We start from the raw sequence: 18,920 nt of genomic DNA on the forward strand, positions 1-18,920 counted from the left end.
CTCTGCTAAAAGTAATACTATCTACAGTTTCTGCTTGTTGAGGGAATTATCTGAGACGATGCAAGGAACAAGTTTCATAAAAATACCCCTAACGCCATTGTCACTTACGAGCAAAGTGGCAGGCAGCGGGTTAAACGCGCCACGTGCAATAAATGGCAGTAAATGAATGAGATGGAAGAGGGCACAGGAGGACGGCCACGGTCTCCCTCCTCCCCTCGGCCTTGCGCTCCTCGAGGGTGAGACCCGGGCCTGGCCCGTGGACATCGTGTCCGTGTCGGCCCGCATGGTCTGTGCTGGCTGGGGGACCCCAGCCCTGGCTGGGACAGGACACTTGTTTACTCTCCCCCCCAATCCCGCTCCTCTCCGCGTAGCACCTCTCACTCTGGCCGGGCCCCGCGCCCCCAGGCGCGGTTATTTGACGAGTGATCAACTCCTGCGTCAGACGGCAAACCCCCGGCCGCGTGTTCCGGCTCACCCAGCACCACACTGGCATACAGTAGGTGCCTACTGGAGAGTGGCTGGCTGGATGCCTGGCAGCCTGTCCTGGGGCCCGGCCCCCTCCCGCCCCGGCTCACCTGCTTGTACTTGTACAGGAGCAGCAGGAGCAGCAGGAGCAGCAAGGCCATGACGGACAGGCAGGCGGCCAGCACCGGGGTGAAGAGGGACTCCTCGGGGGGCTGCACGCCAGCTCCTGGAAGTAGGGTGGGGGACAGGGCAATGAGTCGGTCAAGTGGGCCTCTGAAGCCCACCCCCACCCACATCAGGCCAGGGCACTGCTGGAACATAGCAGGTGCTCAATAAATGTCTGTTGACGAATGAAGTGAGCCTCTCCCGCAGACGCTCCCTGAGCCAGGGGCCGTGAGGACACCCCCAGTTCTGCTCACCCCCATCCCGAATGTTGCACAGGACCTGAGGTCACGTCGTCCCAGCCCCCTGATCGCAGCCTGGCCTAGGGCCCAGCCATTGCTTGCCCATACTCCTCTAGTGATGGGGGTCTCACTACCTAGGCCCTGGGCAGACTTCGTGGAGTCTGGACTGAAATCTGCCTCCTCGGATTCTCCCGCTGGTTCCCCACATGCTCCTTGGAACCACACAGCCTGCAGAGTCTGGAAGCCTGGCTCTCCCTTCCCTAGAACTCCTGATATGGTTTAAAGATACTTCCATCCCTTTACCCAGGTCAAAAGCTTGGGTCTGAGGACAAATGCCACCTCCTCAGTGCTTGAGCCTTAGCTGCTGTGGTGCTTTGAGACTGTATATGCCCCAGAAAAAACGTGTTCTTAAAATCTACTCGGCTCCCGTGGGGATGAGCCCGTTGTGTGTGGGGTCTCTTGATGAGGTTACTTCGGTTAAGGCGTGGACACCTCACTCAGGACATTCTTTATAAACAGAATGAATGCAGAGACAGACAGAGAGAGAAAGCCATGGAAGCAAAAAGCTGAAAGCAATGAAACCTGGAAGGGGAGGGAGAGAGACCACAGACGCCGGCATATGGCAGGGGAGCCGAGGATCACAGCCCGTCATGGGGGAAGAAGGCCACGCCTTGGTTTGGGCATTTTCTGGCCTCAAACTGGAAGTGAATGAATTCCCATCATCTGAGCCGACCCATGTCCTGGCATGTGCTTTGAGCAGCGGAGGAAGCTACCACAGCCACCTTGCCCCAGGGCCGGGAGAGGGGCCCGGAGAGGGGGTCCTCGGTATGGCCGGGATCCAGCCCTGGCTCCCTGGGGTGGGGGCAGCGCCCGGGCCCCGCGGCCCCCCGCCTGGAGGGGAGAGCAGGCGAAGGCTCACCGACGGAGACGGGCCAGAAGGCATGGGAGCCGTTGCCCACCGCGTTGTGGGCCCTGCACTCATAGGTCCTGTTGTGTTCCAGGGCCTCAGGGGCCAGCAGGCTCCGGACCGTCACCTTGTGGAAGGGCTCGTGGCTCAGGACCGTGGGGTGCAGGCCCTCCAAGATCACCTCCTGGGCCCCGTGGCACCTGGGAAGAGTGGGGGGCAGCTCAGCACCAAGGGCAGGAGGCCCTGCACAACCCGTCCTCGGACGGGGCGCCCAGCCTCTCCCCTCGAGCCGGGTGAGGACAGCGCGCGAGCCCGTCACCTGTCGGTGTGGCCCCTGCACTGCAGCCACGTCACGGTGGGCTGGGGGTACCCGGAGGCTTCACAGAGCAGAGCGTCGGAGCCGTTGATGGGGTTCCAGGTGACCTTGACCTCAGGGGGGTCTGAGGAGGAGAGGGGGAGCAGCAGCAGTAAGGATCAGCCCCGGAGGCCCCAGGTCGATCACGCCCCGCCAGGCCCCCGGCCCCTGCCCGCCCCATCACTCACACAGAAGGGTGAGCTCAAAGGTCAGGGTGCTCCAGCCTCCTGCGTTTCTGGCCACGCAAGAGTAGCGGCCGGCCTCGGAGGGCTTCAGGCGGGGCAGGGAGAGGGTGGACGTGGACCTGCAGGTCAGGAGCAGGTGGTCAGGGCTGACCCCTGCCCTGACCCGGCCCCGGCCAGCACATCGGAGCTCACACACCAACTCCAAGGGGTCTGCCTTAATTTTGGTAAAGTGTCCAGGGCACAGAGGCCTCAGTTGACCCGGGTATCCAGGCTGGGGGCCACTGAGACATGGGAAAACTACCAACCCTATCTCCTTAATTGACTTTCTTATCTGTAGAGTGGTTTCATTCTGACTGATAGTATTGGGAGGCATATGACGGGTCTCTACTGAATGAATCAACTTTTTGCTCCATTGCTGGGCTAAGCTCTCATGAGAGAGCAATTGCCAGGCTCAGGTCAACTGCCATCCCTAAAACACCAACTCTGCTGACAGGGACTGTAGAGGAACAAGAGGCAGGATGCACATCCCTGGCTGCACAGGGGGCTGGAGACACCAGAGTTCAAGTCCCAGTGCCGTCATTTCTTTGCTGTGTGACCCTAAGCAAGTTACTTAACCTCTCTGCTCTTCCACTTCTTTTTCTGGATGAGCAGTACTAATAATAATTAATTCACAGAATTAGGCAATACTGATAATAAGTAATTCACAGAGTTGGTCCAAGGACTAAAGGGATGCATATTAAAAGTATTTGACTTAGAGCCTGACTAGGGTACTCAATTTAACATCACCCTTTATTATAGAAAAGCCACAAAAACCAATGCTAACAACAAAACTTGGCCGACCGGAATTACAGGTAATTTTAATTTTATTCTTTCCTCAATCTCTATTTTATCATTTGTCCTTAATCAATACATATTACTTTGGTAATCAATAAGCTTAAAATAAAATGTTAGAGCAAATCACCAGCTCTTGCTTGTAAAATATCTGCAGCCAACACTTAGACAAAAACCCATGCTATTGAAAGGGTGGTATCACTCAGCCAGACCTCAGGGGTACAGCACCCCTCTACAGGTTAATTCTTGAGATAACTAACATTTACCCCTTACACCAAAAAGCATTTAACTCTTTTAATGACTCTGAGTCACTGTTATGAACACAACCAGCGCATGTACTGAACTTGGAGGTGTTCACAATGGCTGCTGGTGCCTGGGCTTCCCTGCCCTCCTCCGAATGGCTCAGTCTGCTGTGGAAACCCTAGTTTCCTTCCCAGGGTCTCTGCTGCTTATGAGCCCCGAAGCCTGTCCATGCACCAGCCCCCTCCCCACCCGCCAACCCAGGGCACTACAGACTCCAGATTCAGAACTTCTGCTTTAGACTAAAGGAAGGCAGAAGCCCTGGTCAGAAAGGACCAGAAGGAACTGAGAGGAGGAAGATGAGAGCAAGGGAACATCCTTGTTGCTTCTGACAGTCAACAAACAAGGGTCCAAGAATCAGTGAGATCTGGACTGGAGAGCTATTAAGAGAACCCCTAGAGAGTTTTAGAGTTGGAAGACGCCCAAGGAATTATTCAGCCCAGAGATGGCAAACAGGTCTCCTCTCATGAGCTCGCTATATAGAAATACTGCTTGGGGGGCTGTGTTGAGAAGGACTCTGAGGCTGCACCTAGACTCTGTAGAAAAGTTTTAAAAAAATGCATTAGGGATGATTATCATGAGCGTGGGAGGGGAAGTCATGGTTTTCACACCACAATATTTGCTTTCCTTGAGGGAGCTGTGTCTTCTCATTCTAATAGATTAAAGAAATTATTGGAACCTGGTATCAATATTTCTCTTAGGAAGGAAACTTTCTCATTTATAAAACTATTTATAGTTTATACAGTTTATAAAACTAACTATTTATAAATAGTTTATGAAACTATTTTACAAACGTCCCTTTTGGGTGGGACGGTAAGATCCTGAGGACCTAGTCCAAAAGGAAGTAGGAAAAGGATTTCTCAAATGTTGTACATTTGGAATAGCCAGACTTCTTGGGTGGAGAGATAAGAAAGAGAAAAGAGAGGATATGGAGTCAGGCTGTACTTTGAGAGGGCTTTGAGCCTGCAGAAAAGAGTAGCCAGTGAAAAATCCTCAAGGGTGGCCTTTAAAGAACTTTTTGAATATCTGTGATTGTGTGGTGCCAATTTCATCTACTGCCAAACCTTTAGTAAAGTCTGCCACATACACAGATACCGTGTGCCATCGTTATTGGGAGCGTGTCTCTGAGTAAGCCACAGGGAGTTGTTTTCTATGTCTGGGTTGGTCACGGAAGAGGAGGATGAATGAAATTGGGTTTTTGAGTAGCCAGGAGAATTCATATCCCCCAAGAAATGGTAGAATTCTTGAGAAGGACATTAGATTTCCCAGGATATGGGACAGACAGGTAAGCCAATGTGACTCAAATCTCCACACACAGGATGACTGATAATGAGATTATACATAGCCAGAGAAAGTGAGAACCAGAAAGGAGGAGGAACTCATTTAAGGTCACACAGCAAGGTTGAGACATGACCCAAGTGTCCTGACTCCTGGAAGAAGCTCCCTATCTACCTTGGGGCTGTGCTGATGGGAGCTGATAGGTGCTACCTGTATGTATAATTGTCGGTGACAAATTCGAGCTTGGGGTGGGGGTCTGAGAAGGGTCCCAGGTAGGTCCAGTTAAGGCTTTGCAGGACCGGGTACGTCTCCACCTTGACTTCGAGGTTGACCTTCTCACCCACAGTCACCTCCTGGAGGAGGTTCTGCTCAGAGGTCAAGTTCAAGTAGGCACTCTCTGTAAGGCAGAACACACAGAGATATGGCGTTAGCAGAAAGATGTCCTGGTGTGTTTGCTCATTCATTCATCCACCCATTGGGCCATTCATTCACCCTCCATGACACCTACTGTGTGCCGGGCCCATGGTTCCCACTGCTGGCCAAGACTCGCCCTCTCACAGCCCCGCTACCCGCCCCAGAAGCCCAGGGCTCAAAACGCTTCTCTTCACTGAGTCTCTGGAAAATGTGGGCAGATTCCTAGCCCCCTCTGAGCCTCCATCTTCTCATTTGTATAATGCAGAGTTTGAATATATCTGTGATATTTAACTTTCTGAAGACATTTTTAGCAGTGAAAAGATCTGGAGTTTTTCTGTTTGTTTGTTTTTATTTTTTTAGCATGGGCAGGCACTGGGAATCAAACCCAGTTCTCTGGCATGGTCGGCGAGAACTCTGCCAATGAGCCACTGTTACACCACCAGATCTGCTGTCTTTTTACATGTTCTCATCCATTCCCCCTTCTTTGGGTGACACTTCAGTCGATGTGGCTTCCACATCCAGCTTAGGAGTGGCATGTGACCCTGACCAGACAATCGAAGTAATCTGTCCCCTCTGCACCCAGTGACGGGCTCAGGGCAGCCACATGAGTCCTTAATGAAACTTAATTCCAGGATTTTTGTTGCAACTCTGGGGACAGAGAAGCTCTCAATCCCCTGAGGCTGCCAAGCCTGGAGTAGCTAGGGGTCCTGTTGCCACAAGGGAAAAGTCTGTCAGAGGGCTAGGCTAAAAAGAAAAATGTAGAGCGAAAGTTGGGCTCTGAACACCTCAGTCCAACTATGCCTGAAGCTGGCACAATTTAAGCTTCTTGTCCAATGATGTTACTCTTCTGATTAGGCCAGTTCGAGATGGGTCAGGCCTGTACCTGAAAGAGTCCTGACAGGTTTCTTCTAATGAAATCTTGTATGAATTAAAATCTTCCTGCTTTGGTTGAATTACAGGCAAGGGAGATGTGGCAGGAACCCCCACTTGCTCAGCCCTTCCATGCCTCTCATGGAAGCCCCTGAGATGTCTCCTCAAAAGCCCAGAGTTTTATATGGATTAAAAGTAAATACGGTGGGCCACAGTGGCTCAGCAGGTAGAGTTCTCGCCTGCCGTGCAGGAGACCTGGGTTTGATTCCCAGTGCCTGCCCATGCAAAAAAAAAAAAAAAAGTAAACAATAGGGGGAGCAAATGTTAAAATAAATTTAGTAGATTGAAATGCTAGTGATCAATGAAAGGGAGGGGTCAGGGGTATAGTATGTATATATTTTTTCAGTTTTCTTTTCATTCCTTTTTCTGAATTGAGGCAAATGTTCTAAGAAATGATTATGATGATGAATGTACAACTATGCGATGATATTGTGAATTACTGATTACATATGTAGAATGGAAGGATCATATGGTAAGAATGTTTGTGTTTGTATGCTCGGATGTTTAATAAATAAAATAAATTATATTAAAAAAAAAAAAAAAGACCAGGGTTTTGCAAACGGCAAAGGACTCTCTCCTTACTGAATTCTATGAATCTAAAATTTGCCCTTTTATCCTGGCACATGCCTATGCGAAAGCCCCCTATGGCTTCCCATCACCTCCACTGCTGAGTTATTCAAGGGTCTCTTCAGCTAGGTCTCACTCTGCCTAGCCAGTCATCTCCCCATTTTCCTGGACACACACATATACACTCCATACTCCTCCCATCTGGGTCTCCTAACATCTTCTGAACACTCCGCGGTCATTCCAACCTTGGAGGTTTTGCTTGAGCCATTTCCCCTGCCAGTAAGCTCATCCTCCTCCGCTCTTCTGTTTAGATCCTTTTCATCCTTCAAGACTTACCCCCACCCCAGGGAATCTCCACCGGCCACTGCAGGCCACAGGGAGCTCTCCCCACTCTGGACCAAACACTCATTAGGCACCATGCTTGTACTATTCACACATCCAACTCCATTCTCCCTTCAGGTCACTATCTTTCCTTTCCAACTAGTCTGTGGGCTTTTAGGGCCAGGCTTTTGTTTTTTCTCTCTCTTAGTTACCCATCAATCTAATCATCCACCCATCCAAACTCCAGACTTCAACCACTTCCTACCACCTCCACCATTACCATGCTGGCCAAAATACCATCACCTCTTGCCTGCACTATTGCAGTAGTCTCCTGATTCTCTCCATGTCCCCGACATAGAGTCCTCCACGAATCACTGAGTCCCCTTAAATCTTGGTCCAACCTAAGTCATATCCTGTCATTCCTTTGTCTAAAATCATCCAATGGTTCCCTATCGCCCTTAAATAGAAAAGCTGGAGTTCTTCTATTGGTCTACAAGGCTCTCAGTGACCTGTTACCATCCCTTCTGTGTCTCTGATCTCATCTTGCTCTCTTGCTCACCCCACACGGGCCACATCGGCTAACCTGCTCCTTGAACGCGGTAAGCACAGTCCTGCCTCAGGACGCCTGCTGTCCCTCTGCCTGGAGCTCTCTCTTCCAAGACACCCTGCATGGTCTGTTCCTTCACCTCCTTCAGGTCTCTGCTCAAATGCCAGCTTCCAGTGACATCTTCCTTGATGACCACACCATTTTAAACCGCAAACCCTATATAATTTGTTTTTTTATAATTTACTTTGCTCATTTCTTGTGTCTTCCCAACTAGAACACAACTTGCTCGAGGGCAGGACTTTTTTTTTTTTTCCTGTTTCATTCATGGCTATAGAGTTAGCATTTAGAACAGTATTTGGCAAACAGTGTGAATGAATGGAAATATTTATTGGGTGATTACTGTGCACCTGCCCTAGGATTAGAGCCCATAACTGGGCACGACTCTATGTACTTTTGCCCCTTTCTTTTTTTTTTTGTATGGGCAGGTGCGGGGAAATGAACCTGGGTCTCCAGCACGGCAGGTGAGAACTCTGCAACTGCACCACCAGTACACCGCCCCGCCCCTTTCCTTTTACCTCCCAAAGCTCCCAGGTCAGGGTGAGGTCCACAGCAGAGCTCAGTCTGCAAGACCAGTGCATGGAGGCAGCGACTCTCCTCCTCATCCCCTACTCAGGCTCATGCAAGGCGTGGCCAGGCCAAAACAACTCAGAGCTTGTCCCCACCCTTAAGCAGCTCCTGTTCTGCTTCCAGATTCTCCGTCTAGTGACTGGCACTGTCCACCACTCAAACACTCTAATCAGGGACCTGGAAGTCATCCTGAGCGCTTCCCTCTTCTTCACCACTCCACCCCAGCAGTCAGCAAGTCTTGTAATATCTGTCCATGGTCCAGCCATGGTGCAGCACCCTCACCACCTCCAGACTGGACCACTGCTCTGACTCTTCTCCAGCCTCCCATCTCTATGCAATCCATGCAGATCAGACTGACCCTTCTCAGATCACATCTCAGCACACACTCAGACCACGTTTACTCTGTCAGGCCCTGTTCTAGGTGCTATCACTGTCATCTCTATCTCTATCACGTATCAGCCCATCTATCTACCTACCTGCATAAATACTTGTTTAATTCTTATGACAAACTTATGAGGTGATTCTTGCCACTACCCCCATTTTACAGATGGTAAAACTGAGGCACAGAGTGGTTAAACCATCTGCTCACCCTTGGTGAGCAGGGTTGGACTGCCACCTGGGAGCTCCTGAGTGTGTGCTCCTGGCCACCATCCTTTGCCGCTTCTGTGCAATCCAATCCCATTGTTCTCTCTTTAAAACCTTTGGTGACCCCCCACTGCCCACAGGACAGGACAAACTCCCCATTTACATTACAGGCCCCTTCCCCTCTGGCTTCTGCATCCCCTGGGGTCACTCCACACCACTCCACATCCCTGCTGCTGTCAGCTTCTTCCAGAGTCTCAAATACCCTATGTTCTTTTTTACTTTGGGCCTCGCATATGCTGTTCCCTCTGCCAAAAGCACTACCCCCACTTTTTTTCCCATAGCAAAACTCCTATTCGTCCTTTCCATTCCAGCCACCTTTGTCCAGGCCTGAGCTGGGGGCCCCCTCAGGGTTCCCACGACACCCCGTGACTCCCCCGTGGTCACACTGAGTGACCACTGCCTAGTCACTCGTTCGTGTGATGTGAGTGCCAGCACCCAGAACAGCACCAGGCATGACGGACTGAATGAATGAGTGAACAAACCAAGTCCAGTAGTGAGCAGAGAAAAAATGGTGCTAAACCAAAATGCAGCACTGCACGAGAGGAACTCCTAGGAGGCAGACAGAGTCTTGCAGAGCATCTGGGAAGGCTCACAGGGGGTGGGCTGCCTACCAGACCCAGGACAGAGAGATTCTAACGGAGGTATTCTTACCAGGGTCTCCTTGTCGGCCACCAGCTCCCACCTTCCCAAACCCCTGACACCCCCATACCCGAGGCTCCCTACCCACCCCTCTCCCGGCCCGATGCTCACCCACCACCCGAAGGACCATGGAGGCAGAGCGGCTGCCGCGGGCGTTGGAGGCCACGCAGGAGTAGTTGCCGGCATCTTGGAAGTCCACGTGACGGAGGACAAGGGTCAGGACTTTTCGGTAGCGGTTGTCGTGGAAGTCAGTTTGCGGAGGGACTGGGAGCTGCAGCCAGAAGGAACGGAGATGTATATTGAAGCTGCTCAGGAATTAGCAAGAGCTGGGTTCAAACCCTCCGCCCCTGCGGCCTTGGCCGAGGGACTGAATTCTGAGCGTCCGTTTCCGCCTCCGGCCCCCTGCTCCTGGGGCACAGTGAGCAGCAAAGCAAACGCCGCGCAGGGGTGCAGGGGAGCCCGGCGCTCAGGAGGCAGGTGGGAGGGGGCTCCTTAGAAGCAGCCAAGCGCTATCCTCTCCCAAGAATACTCCTCACTCCTCCTGCTCTCCCAGGCTGTTGTCTACCTGGGCGTCAAAGGGGCCTAGGAACTCCCTGCTTAGTCAGAAATGAGCTGACTCCTGGCCCCTTGTCTACAGGCTAGGTCAAGGGCTCGAGCATCACCCCCAGCCCAACCCCCAGCCCTCCCCCAGCCCACTCCCAGAGCATTCAGTACCCAGAGCCCAGGCCCTACTCCGGATCATCCAGGGGGCAGATCCGCTCCCCTCTCTCCATCTGGGCTGTACCCTCAACCCAGAGAGCCAGTTTGCAGCAGGGCCCAGTGTGCTGGGGGGGTGGACAGATATCATCCTGCTGTCCCCCCAGACACGGACCTCGGTGTCTCCATGGTAGAGGAAAAAGTCAAAGCTGACGTCCACATCACTGGCCGAGCACACGACCTGGGCGGCCTCCCCTCGAATCCGCACCAACTCCACAGGCTGCAGCGTCAGCTCCGGGGGCCCTGGCAGGACTGAAGCCGGGGGAAGGACCCATGAGCACCCGGCCGTGGGCCCGGCCACTGCCTCAGCCCCAGCTCCTGGGAGGCAGCCTCGATGCCGCAGCTTCCCCCACAGCCACTCTGTCCAGTCCTGTCACCAAGATGGGCCTTGAAAATGCCCACTTTCCTCCACCACCGCCTCCCCTTTCCCAGTCCTCGCCCCCGTTCTCTGCCCCAGACTCCTGTTAATAACTGCCCCCCTGCCTCCCCTCTGACCCCCGACAACCTCAACTCCTCACAACAGCCAAAGTGAGCTCTTAAAAACAGAGATCAGAGCGGATCGCTTTCCTGTTTGAGACACCGGGGGCTTCTCACTACTCTTAAGATAAAGGCCAAAGTCCTTCCCACAGGCCAGCCCCTGTCACTGACCTCCCACCCCTGCCCCTTTGGTTCACTGGTCTGCGGCCACATGCCACTCCCCCCTGGAATGCTTTGCTTCCCACGTGAACCTCATCCTTCAGGTCTCTAGTGAAAAAATCCCTCAGAGAAGGCTTCGTGACTCGCTTAGCTGAATTAGCCATTCCCCATCCCACTCCACACACAGAGAGAGAGAGAGAGAGAGAGAGAGAGAGAGAGAGAGAGAGCTTTCTCTGGCTTGGTTTCTTGTTTATCACAAATCGCATTTATTTTCTTTATGGTCTGTCTCCCCCAGTAGAAGACCGAGTCCACGAAGGCAACGACTCCAGCCGTCAGCGCAGTACCTGACGCACACTAGGCACTGAGTTAACATCCGTGGCTGTAGTTATTGTTGACAGATGACCTAGTCCAGTTTCCTGAAGCCCAGAGATATCAAGGGACTTGCCCCAGGTCACTGAGGGGGTCATGGCAGGACTAGTACCCAGGACTCTTGGCTCCTAGCCAGCCCAAGGCTCTGCTGGACGAGGGTCCCAGGAAAGAGGTCTAACGTCCTCCTCTGTCCCCAGTCTGGGGCCCTCTGACCTTCTGAGCGAATTAGCTGCCTCTGACTCCAGGGGCATCAGGCCAGCTGCCCACTTAGACCCTGATCCTACTCCCAGCTCGTTACAGGGAACTAATTCCTGCCTGAAGTCTCAGTCCCATGCCTGGGGCACTACTTGCTCTCAGCAGTCCTCCCAGGGCCCCCAGTTCCATCCGCCATCCCAGCCCAGCCTCCAGGGCAGGCCCGTGGATGTGGCCCCTCCTGCCCGCAGAGACCGCTGTCTCCCGTGGCGCCACCACCTCCCCTGTCTTGGCTCAGCCTCCTCCCCACCCATGTGCCCAGTGCCCAGCACCAGGTGGCACCAAGCAGGAAGCCCACGTCTGAGGGTGCAGTTGGGCTTCAGGCCCTCCCTCCGTTCCGGAGCACTCGGCGCCTTGTCCCACCTCCCAGCTTTGTACCTGCTGTTCCCCCTGCACGACCACCTACCTCCTTGGCTTCGCTCCCATTCCAGCCCAAATAAAACACCACTCGTCAGAGAGGCACCCTCTCCCCCCGCACACTCTCTACTTGATTATCTCGCTCTATTTTTTTCATGGCACGTCTCCCTATCTGAGAGAGTCTTGTCCATTGAGTTGTTTACTTGCATGTCATCTGTGCCCCTGCCCCCGACAAACCTTGCCCGTCTGCCCAGGTGGGTGCCCCATAGCTGCTTGTGGGATGATCGGAAGGAAGACGCGGAAGGAGGCGCGTGTCCCACTAGCTCCCCGCAGGCCTGGTCCCCAGCCCCCCCCTCCTGCCCCCCACGTGGCTGCCAGGGCTCCGTTCCCACCCCCGCCCCGGGCTCCCACACCTTTGTGCACTGTGAGCCGGATGCCGAGCGACAGCGCTGTCCTGCCGCCCGCCCGGGCGCTGCACTGGTAGTCCTGGCTCTCGATGTACTTGGCCTTGTGGATGGTGAAGCCGCGCCGCGGCGAGAAGGTGTAGTTGGTGTAGCGCGCCACGGGCCGGCCGCGCACGCGCACCAGCGAGGCGCCCGCCTCCAGCGCAGGGTCGGTGAGCAGGCAGGGCAGCAGCGCGTCCTGACCCTCAGACACCTCCACCTTCTCGGCTAGCAAGCGCCAGGGGCGGACAGGGTCTGGGGGAGAGGGGAGCACTGGGTAGCAGCTGCCCTCCCTCCACCAGGCCAAGCCATCCCTGGGCACGGGTGAAGCGAGGTGCCCAGGGGCTGATGGTTGGCTCGGGGCCGGTCACGCAATACGGGGGCAGCTCAGCCTGGGCTTCAGGGCGGGGGTTCTGGGCTCCAGTTCCAGCCCTGCTCCCCGATGCCGTGTGAGCCTAGACAAATCACTTGACCCTGCTGAGCTTCTGTAGGGTGTGAATACTCCTAGGACCTGCCTCACAGGGTTATGGTAAGAACTGTATCAAATTAGATGTGATGGCCTTATACAATGGTAGATGCGCAACAAATGGGGAGCTGGCGTTATTAGGATTGTTAATATCAGGTCCTCTGCCCGCTCCTGGTGGGCCAGCTGAGCCAGGCCTCGTGGGAGTGGGGGCAGAGTCCTCACCTTTCACGTAGAGGTGGATGGTGGCACTGCCCCCCAGCGGGTCTCCGGACTCAGTGCAACGGTAGGTCCCCGTGTTTTGGAAGGTAGCGTTGGTCGTGGTCAGGATGCTGCCAGGGGCCTCAGGCACCAGGGTCCAGTGGGGTGAGATGGGGCCATCCCACTCCACGCTGCCATTGCCCACACATCTCAAGGTCACCGTTGTTCCCGGCTCCACAACCAACTCAGGGCCACTGGGCTCTATCACTGGGACTGCCTGACCTGGTGGGCGGTGGGGGAGACAAGTGAGTTCGGAGGTGCCAGCCTCAGGCTGTCCCTGCCTGGAGCTGGAAGGTGCCCTGGCAGGGGTGATGCTGCGTCGAGGCTCTGGCCTGGGCTCTGCTGTGACTCTCAGGATGACCTTGAGCAAGGCCCTGGTCTCCCCTGGTCATTTACCCCATCCCAAACCCAACCTTCTCAGGAATGGACTGACATTCCTGGTGTCCAGCAGGCGGCTCCTCTGAGAAAGGAGGGTTGGGAGCTTCCCCCTCTGGGGTCCCCCCAGCCTGCTGCTTCAGTCTTCCCAGCTGTGACTGCACCCTTCCTTTCTCCAGGAGTAGACTCCTTCAGCCATGTCTCCAGAGCAGGCCCTTTGGTATCCCCAACACACAGCCCAGGGCCTAAAAGGGAGCTCAGACCAGAAAATGAAGAAACGAATGAATGGAGGGGTTGGGACCAAGGCCTCTGGCTTCATTCATAGGAGAAGAGAAGGAATGGCAGCTCTTAACCCAGCAGAGTGGGGAAGCTTCTAAGAACTTGTTGTGCTACCACTGGACATCTGACCTGTAGCAGAGTATGGGTTCTGGAGTCTAACTGCCTGGATTTCAGTATCTGCTACATGCCTTCAGTATCCCCTACATGCCTTGGGAAAGTTTCCTCACCTCTCTGTGCCGCATTTCTCCAGCCATAAAATGGAGACAGCCATTGTGCCCCTTCTTTCAGATGTTAGGAGGTTTGCCTACCGCTAAGTGAGGACTCAGTGAAGGTTAGCCATTATCTTTATTATCTAGTCCGCCCTGCTGGGGTTATTGGAGAGCCAATCTCTTTTAAGGATAATTTTTTTAAGGAGAAAAGAGAACTTGTAACCCATATCAGGGCCTCCGGGAAGAAGGCCCGTTGCCTCTGCAGTGTCAGCAGTTTTCCAGGGCCTAAAATAGGGCCCGAGGAGGGAAGTGAGAGCTGATTCAAGGCCTCAGAGGGGCTGCCAGGCGCCCCCCAGGCTGCGCGGGCGGAAACACATTGCTGACACCCCTGGCCCACCCCCCGTTTCCACTAGGCCTACAGTCCTTCTCCCAGGGATGTTCTCACTTCTGCTTTCTGGTGCTCCTGGCCACTGTCCCCTCTCCAGGTGACAGACCCCCAGGAGAGGAGGTGTACCTGTGGGCATCAAAGTGCCCCGGGATGCAGGCCTGGTTTTGCTCCTGTCTCCGGGGTGGCCCTGGCATGTCCAGCTCCCTCTGCTCTCGTCCCTTCTATTCTTGGTGATGGGGATGCAGTGATGTTTCCTGAGCTCAAGGGCATCCAGTGAATTTGGAGCTGCTTCTTCTACAAAAGTTCTTTAGACGGGTGCTCCACCATCCCATCTCAGACCCCAGATTTGGAAGGTATGCCGGTTTGAAACTGTTTCCTACCCCAGAAAAGCCACGTTCTTCTAATCCGATATTGTGGGGGCAGATTTCTTATTTTGCAGGGCTTTTTGATTTGGTTGTTTCCATGGAGATATGACCCCGCCCATTCAAGGTGGGTCTTAATCCTTTACTGGACTCCTTTGACAAAGCTCATGGAGAGAGAGAGAACTCAGAAAGAAAATGCTTCAGGTAAGGCCAGAAGGACCCACAGAAGCTGAGAGAGCCCCTTTGAAACCAACCCAGGAGAAAGGCCAGTGGATGCTGCCGTGTGCCACCCCATGTGACAGAGGAAGCCCAGACGCCTCCGGCCTTTCTTCTGTAAAGGTACCTCATGCTGATGCCTTAATTCAGACATTTTCAGGGCCTTAGAGCTGTAAATTTATAACCCAACAAATCCCCTTTGAAAAGCAAACCCATTTCTAATATATTACATTCCAGCAGCTTTAGCAAACTGAAACAGAAAGATCTTCCCTGCCAATTTCCTGATGACTTAATTCATGTTTTGATTTTTTATCCATCAGAGATGTGCAGCCTTTCTAGTCAAGCTTCCGATAGCATGAGTGATAGGATAAGCTGATAAATATCATCAGTACCAACACCTGGTGTGCCAGTTTGGATCTTGTATCCCCTAGAACAGCTAAATTCTTTAATCCTCAGTCAGTACTGCTGGGTGGGAGCTTTTTGATTATCCATGGAGATGTGACCCACCCAATTGCAGGTGCTAACTTTTGATTACATGGTTTCCATAGAGATGTGTCTCTACCCACTCAAGGTAGGGTTGCTTGCTGGAGCCCTCTAAGAGGAGACCATTTTGGGAAAAGCTATAGAGCCTGCACAGCCAGAGACCTTTGGAGATAAAGAAGGAAAATGCCCCTAGGGAAGCTTCATGAAACAAGAAGCCTGGAGAGAAAGCTAGGAGATGCTGCCATGTTCGCCATGTGCCTTTCCAGCTGAGACAGAAACTCTGAACGTCATCGGCCTTCTTAAAATCTTGGATGCCTTAGATTGGACATTTCTATAGCCTTGCTTTAATTGGGACATTTTTCATGGCCTTAGAACTGTAAACTTGCAACTTAATAAATTCTCCTTTTTAAAAGCCATTCTGTTTCTGATGTATCACATTCCATCAGCTTACAAATTAGAATACTTGAGGTTGGGTGTAGCCCTCTGTGTGGTGTGACCACCAGGGAAATGGACAAGGGTCATTTCTGGTGGGCTTTTGGAAAATCTGAACTCGGCTGGTGCTGCCCCATTTTTTTTCACTGTAGCAGTCCAGGCCCCCCAGGCTGGATTTTACTGCAGAAAAGGCTTGGACTGTGGGGTTTGAAACTTGGTCCTCTCCTTACTAGCTGGGTAGGCTGCTTAACCTCTCCAACCCTCAGGTGACAGCTCTATCCTGTGGGAGTAAACCCAGTTCCCACCTCTGAGAGTTCCTGTGAAGCACCCGCTGTGCCTGCTCCTCGGGCTGCTGCTTCACTTGCTACATGTCTGAGGTCCGTCCGGCCCTGCTCCTCTGCTCTCTGAAGATTGTCACCCTAAAAGGTCACAGTCTCTGGCCATGGCACCCTGTGATCTCGGGTTCTGAGGTTCTGTAGCCCGTCCCACTTCCGTGCCCGCCTGGTCTCACCGGCGCCTTCTCCCTGCCCCCCACCCCCCGGCCCGCCCCTCTTGGAAGTGCGGTCAGAGAGAGACATCTGTCTTGTTTTGTCCTAGGCTGTTGTCCCGGATCTGCACGCAGGACACGACTGACCCCCTCGACTTCCACACCCAACTTCCCCCTGCTGGCTGGCGGGAAGGGAAAGCCTGCTCAGCCCCTCTCCTCCCTGGGGTGGGGGCAGGGGCTAAACGCTGGCCAAGTGCACCTTCTACACCTGCGTAATCTTCATCTTTCTCCTCTTAGCTCCCCGAATCTCCTCCCCCGACCCGCGCTGACCAGACCAGACCCCCCCCCATCCTCAGCTCCCAGCACATGTCAGCTCCCTCCCATCCACCGCACGCTCGCACTGCACCCCAAGGCCTGCCAGTCGGACCCCTCCTCAGCCTCAGGATCTCCCCTTCTCTAGGGCACCCCGACCCCTTCACAGCAGCACCCACCCCCTAGCCCCACTCATCACCGGTCTGTAAGACCGAAGGTTTACACGTCCAGCCCCATCCCCCATCTCTTCTCTCCCCTGGGGGCTGGGCGTTGGACAACCCCCCACAGTGCCCGCAGGCACATTCCAGAGCTAAGGGCAGGACAAAGCAGTGTAATCCAACCATGGAACTTTCTGGGGTGATTGGGATGCTGGCTGCATAAGGGTACGCATTTGTCAAAATTCATCAAACAATAAAGTTGAGAATCTGTGCTTTCGTTATACCTCCAATAAAAGGAATAAATACCCAAGCCCAATAAGATTAGCTGGGCCAGACAAAAATTTTCAGTGGACCATTTCCTCACCAGGGACTAGACATGCCAACTCCCCATGGTCCTACAGCCCTGGGGCTGTTGGGAGGCCAGAGCCAAGGATGCTGGCTGTGACATTTCCCAAGGATGGCTTGTGGGCTTTAACCCCCCAAGTAGCCCATCAATCTCCATAATCCTCCAAGGTCCCATAAAATAATCCATATGGTTTAATATAGTCTGTGTTTGTCGGGCCAAATGTAGCTCCAAGCCAAGTATGCCAGCCCCTCACTTCCAATCCGGGCCTCTCCGAGACGGAAATTCTTCATCACCACTGCTGCCTGGGTGGGGGTGGGGTGGGGGCCAGGCAGCCTGGGTCTGGGAGGGCTCTGGCCCAGGAGACCCTTGCTGCCCACTGACTTTTCCCCGAGGCCCTACTCCAGCCCTCCATCTCTCTCTTCTCCCCAGCCCTGGGACAGAAGGGCCAACCACTTGTCTCTCCCTCTGACCGCTTAACAAAGCCTCCCAATGAAAGACCATTGGCCCACTCACTTGCCCCTTCAGGCCTTTAGGTGTTAAGTGCTGCTTAGAATCAGCACCTCATGGGCTGTTGGGGCTGGACGGGCCATCAGCATCACTTGAGAGGTCTCAGGGCCCACCTGAGAACTACTGAGTCAGGATCTGCACTGTAGCAAGATCCCTAGGTGGGGTGTATCCGCAATAAAGTATGAAAAGCATTGCCCTAGTCTGGTCCATCAAACACACACCCCACCCCACCATGCCCTGCCTGCCACTAATAGCTGTGGACACAGAGGGACCCGAAGTAGCAGGGACGTGATCAGGACACATGGCTTGTCAACACCTGAGCTGGACCAATTCCCTAGCCATGGGTCAGGCTAGTTCCACCCACCCACACCCTATTTTCTCTTCACCACCTCTAAAGCAGACACAGAAATCTGCAGCTCAGTGCTGGGCAGACGGAAAAACAGAGTGAGGCCATCCAGTGAGGTCAGGGACTCAAAAAGTTCTTCCATAGAAGCTTCCCTGCCACATTCCCTCTGCCAAGTCCCCAGTTTTGCTCTTACCATACCAAGCCACCAGCAGGACCAGCAGTGCCCTTGGGCCCATGGCCTCAGTAGAGAAGTAGCCAGGCTGATGCAGGACTGGAAAGTGGACAGGACACTGGCTCTGTGGGGATCAAGACTGCCAGATGCAAGGTTCCTCGCTGCTGCACTGGCTGTTGTCTTCTTCTCCTTTTCCTCCTCCTTGGGCTGATCCCCTGCTTCCCTTTTTAGCTAGGGCAAGACAACCACAGAGTTTGGAAATCTTGGGTCTTTAGAAGAAAACAGAGCCATGAACCCTAGGGGGTGGAGCTGGAGTGTGGGGCGGGGCCAGCCTGAACCCAGGAGAGAGCTGGGTGAGTTTGGGACCCTTCTGAAACCACCTCCAAGGGACCTTGAGAGAAGAGGCACAGCCAAGCTCAGGCAGTCACAGTCAGAGGCACAAATGGGGGTCTCCGGGTGGCCAGGTGGCTTTATCTTAGCCAAAAGGGAAGTTAGGTTGGTTTGGGAGAGCCTTGTAATAGCAAAAAGAATCTTCAATTTATGGGACACTCACCAGTCCTTTACATCCATTGTATCATTTATTTCCCACAAAAATGTTATATGATAGGTGCTATTATTAGTCCCATTTCACAGGTGAGAAAACTAAAGCTCAGAGAGGTCAGACAATTTGAATTTGCCCATGATCACACAGCTCCCAAATGGGGGAGGTGGGATTTGGACCCAGGCAACTGGGTTATATAACTGTCTCTTCATGGATTAACTAAGTATATTATTTATTAATTTTTATAAAAAGTCTAATAGTTTCTTCATATTTCTTAAGAAAAATAGCACTCCTCTGCCCCTTCCTTTCTTGGAGGCAATTACTTCTTCTCTTGTCATTTTCCTTCTTTTCTCTA

The 18,920-nt window shown here is 53.4% G+C and overlaps 1 protein-coding gene across 1 annotated transcript in view; it reads right to left on the minus strand.

The window, feature by feature from the left end:
- Window positions 1-18,284, minus strand: part of CSF1R (colony stimulating factor 1 receptor) — a 30,784-nt gene extending 12,500 nt beyond the window's left edge. The window contains exons 1-10 of the mRNA XM_077137393.1: window positions 18,046-18,284; window positions 12,917-13,174; window positions 12,199-12,483; window positions 10,287-10,423; window positions 9,527-9,686; window positions 4,936-5,122; window positions 2,320-2,435; window positions 2,096-2,216; window positions 1,789-1,976; window positions 576-691 (exon numbers count right to left, since the gene is read on the minus strand). Coding sequence (XP_076993508.1) covers window positions 576-691; window positions 1,789-1,976; window positions 2,096-2,216; window positions 2,320-2,435; window positions 4,936-5,122; window positions 9,527-9,686; window positions 10,287-10,423; window positions 12,199-12,483; window positions 12,917-13,174; window positions 18,046-18,088 — 1,611 coding nt within the window. The 5' untranslated portion in view covers window positions 18,089-18,284. The remainder of the gene's footprint in view (window positions 1-575; window positions 692-1,788; window positions 1,977-2,095; window positions 2,217-2,319; window positions 2,436-4,935; window positions 5,123-9,526; window positions 9,687-10,286; window positions 10,424-12,198; window positions 12,484-12,916; window positions 13,175-18,045) is intronic.
- Between the last annotated feature and the right edge of the window lie 636 nt (window positions 18,285-18,920).

Source organism: Tamandua tetradactyla, chromosome 20 (genome assembly GCF_023851605.1).
Source record: "Tamandua tetradactyla isolate mTamTet1 chromosome 20, mTamTet1.pri, whole genome shotgun sequence".
Lineage (NCBI taxonomy): Eukaryota > Metazoa > Chordata > Mammalia > Pilosa > Myrmecophagidae > Tamandua > Tamandua tetradactyla.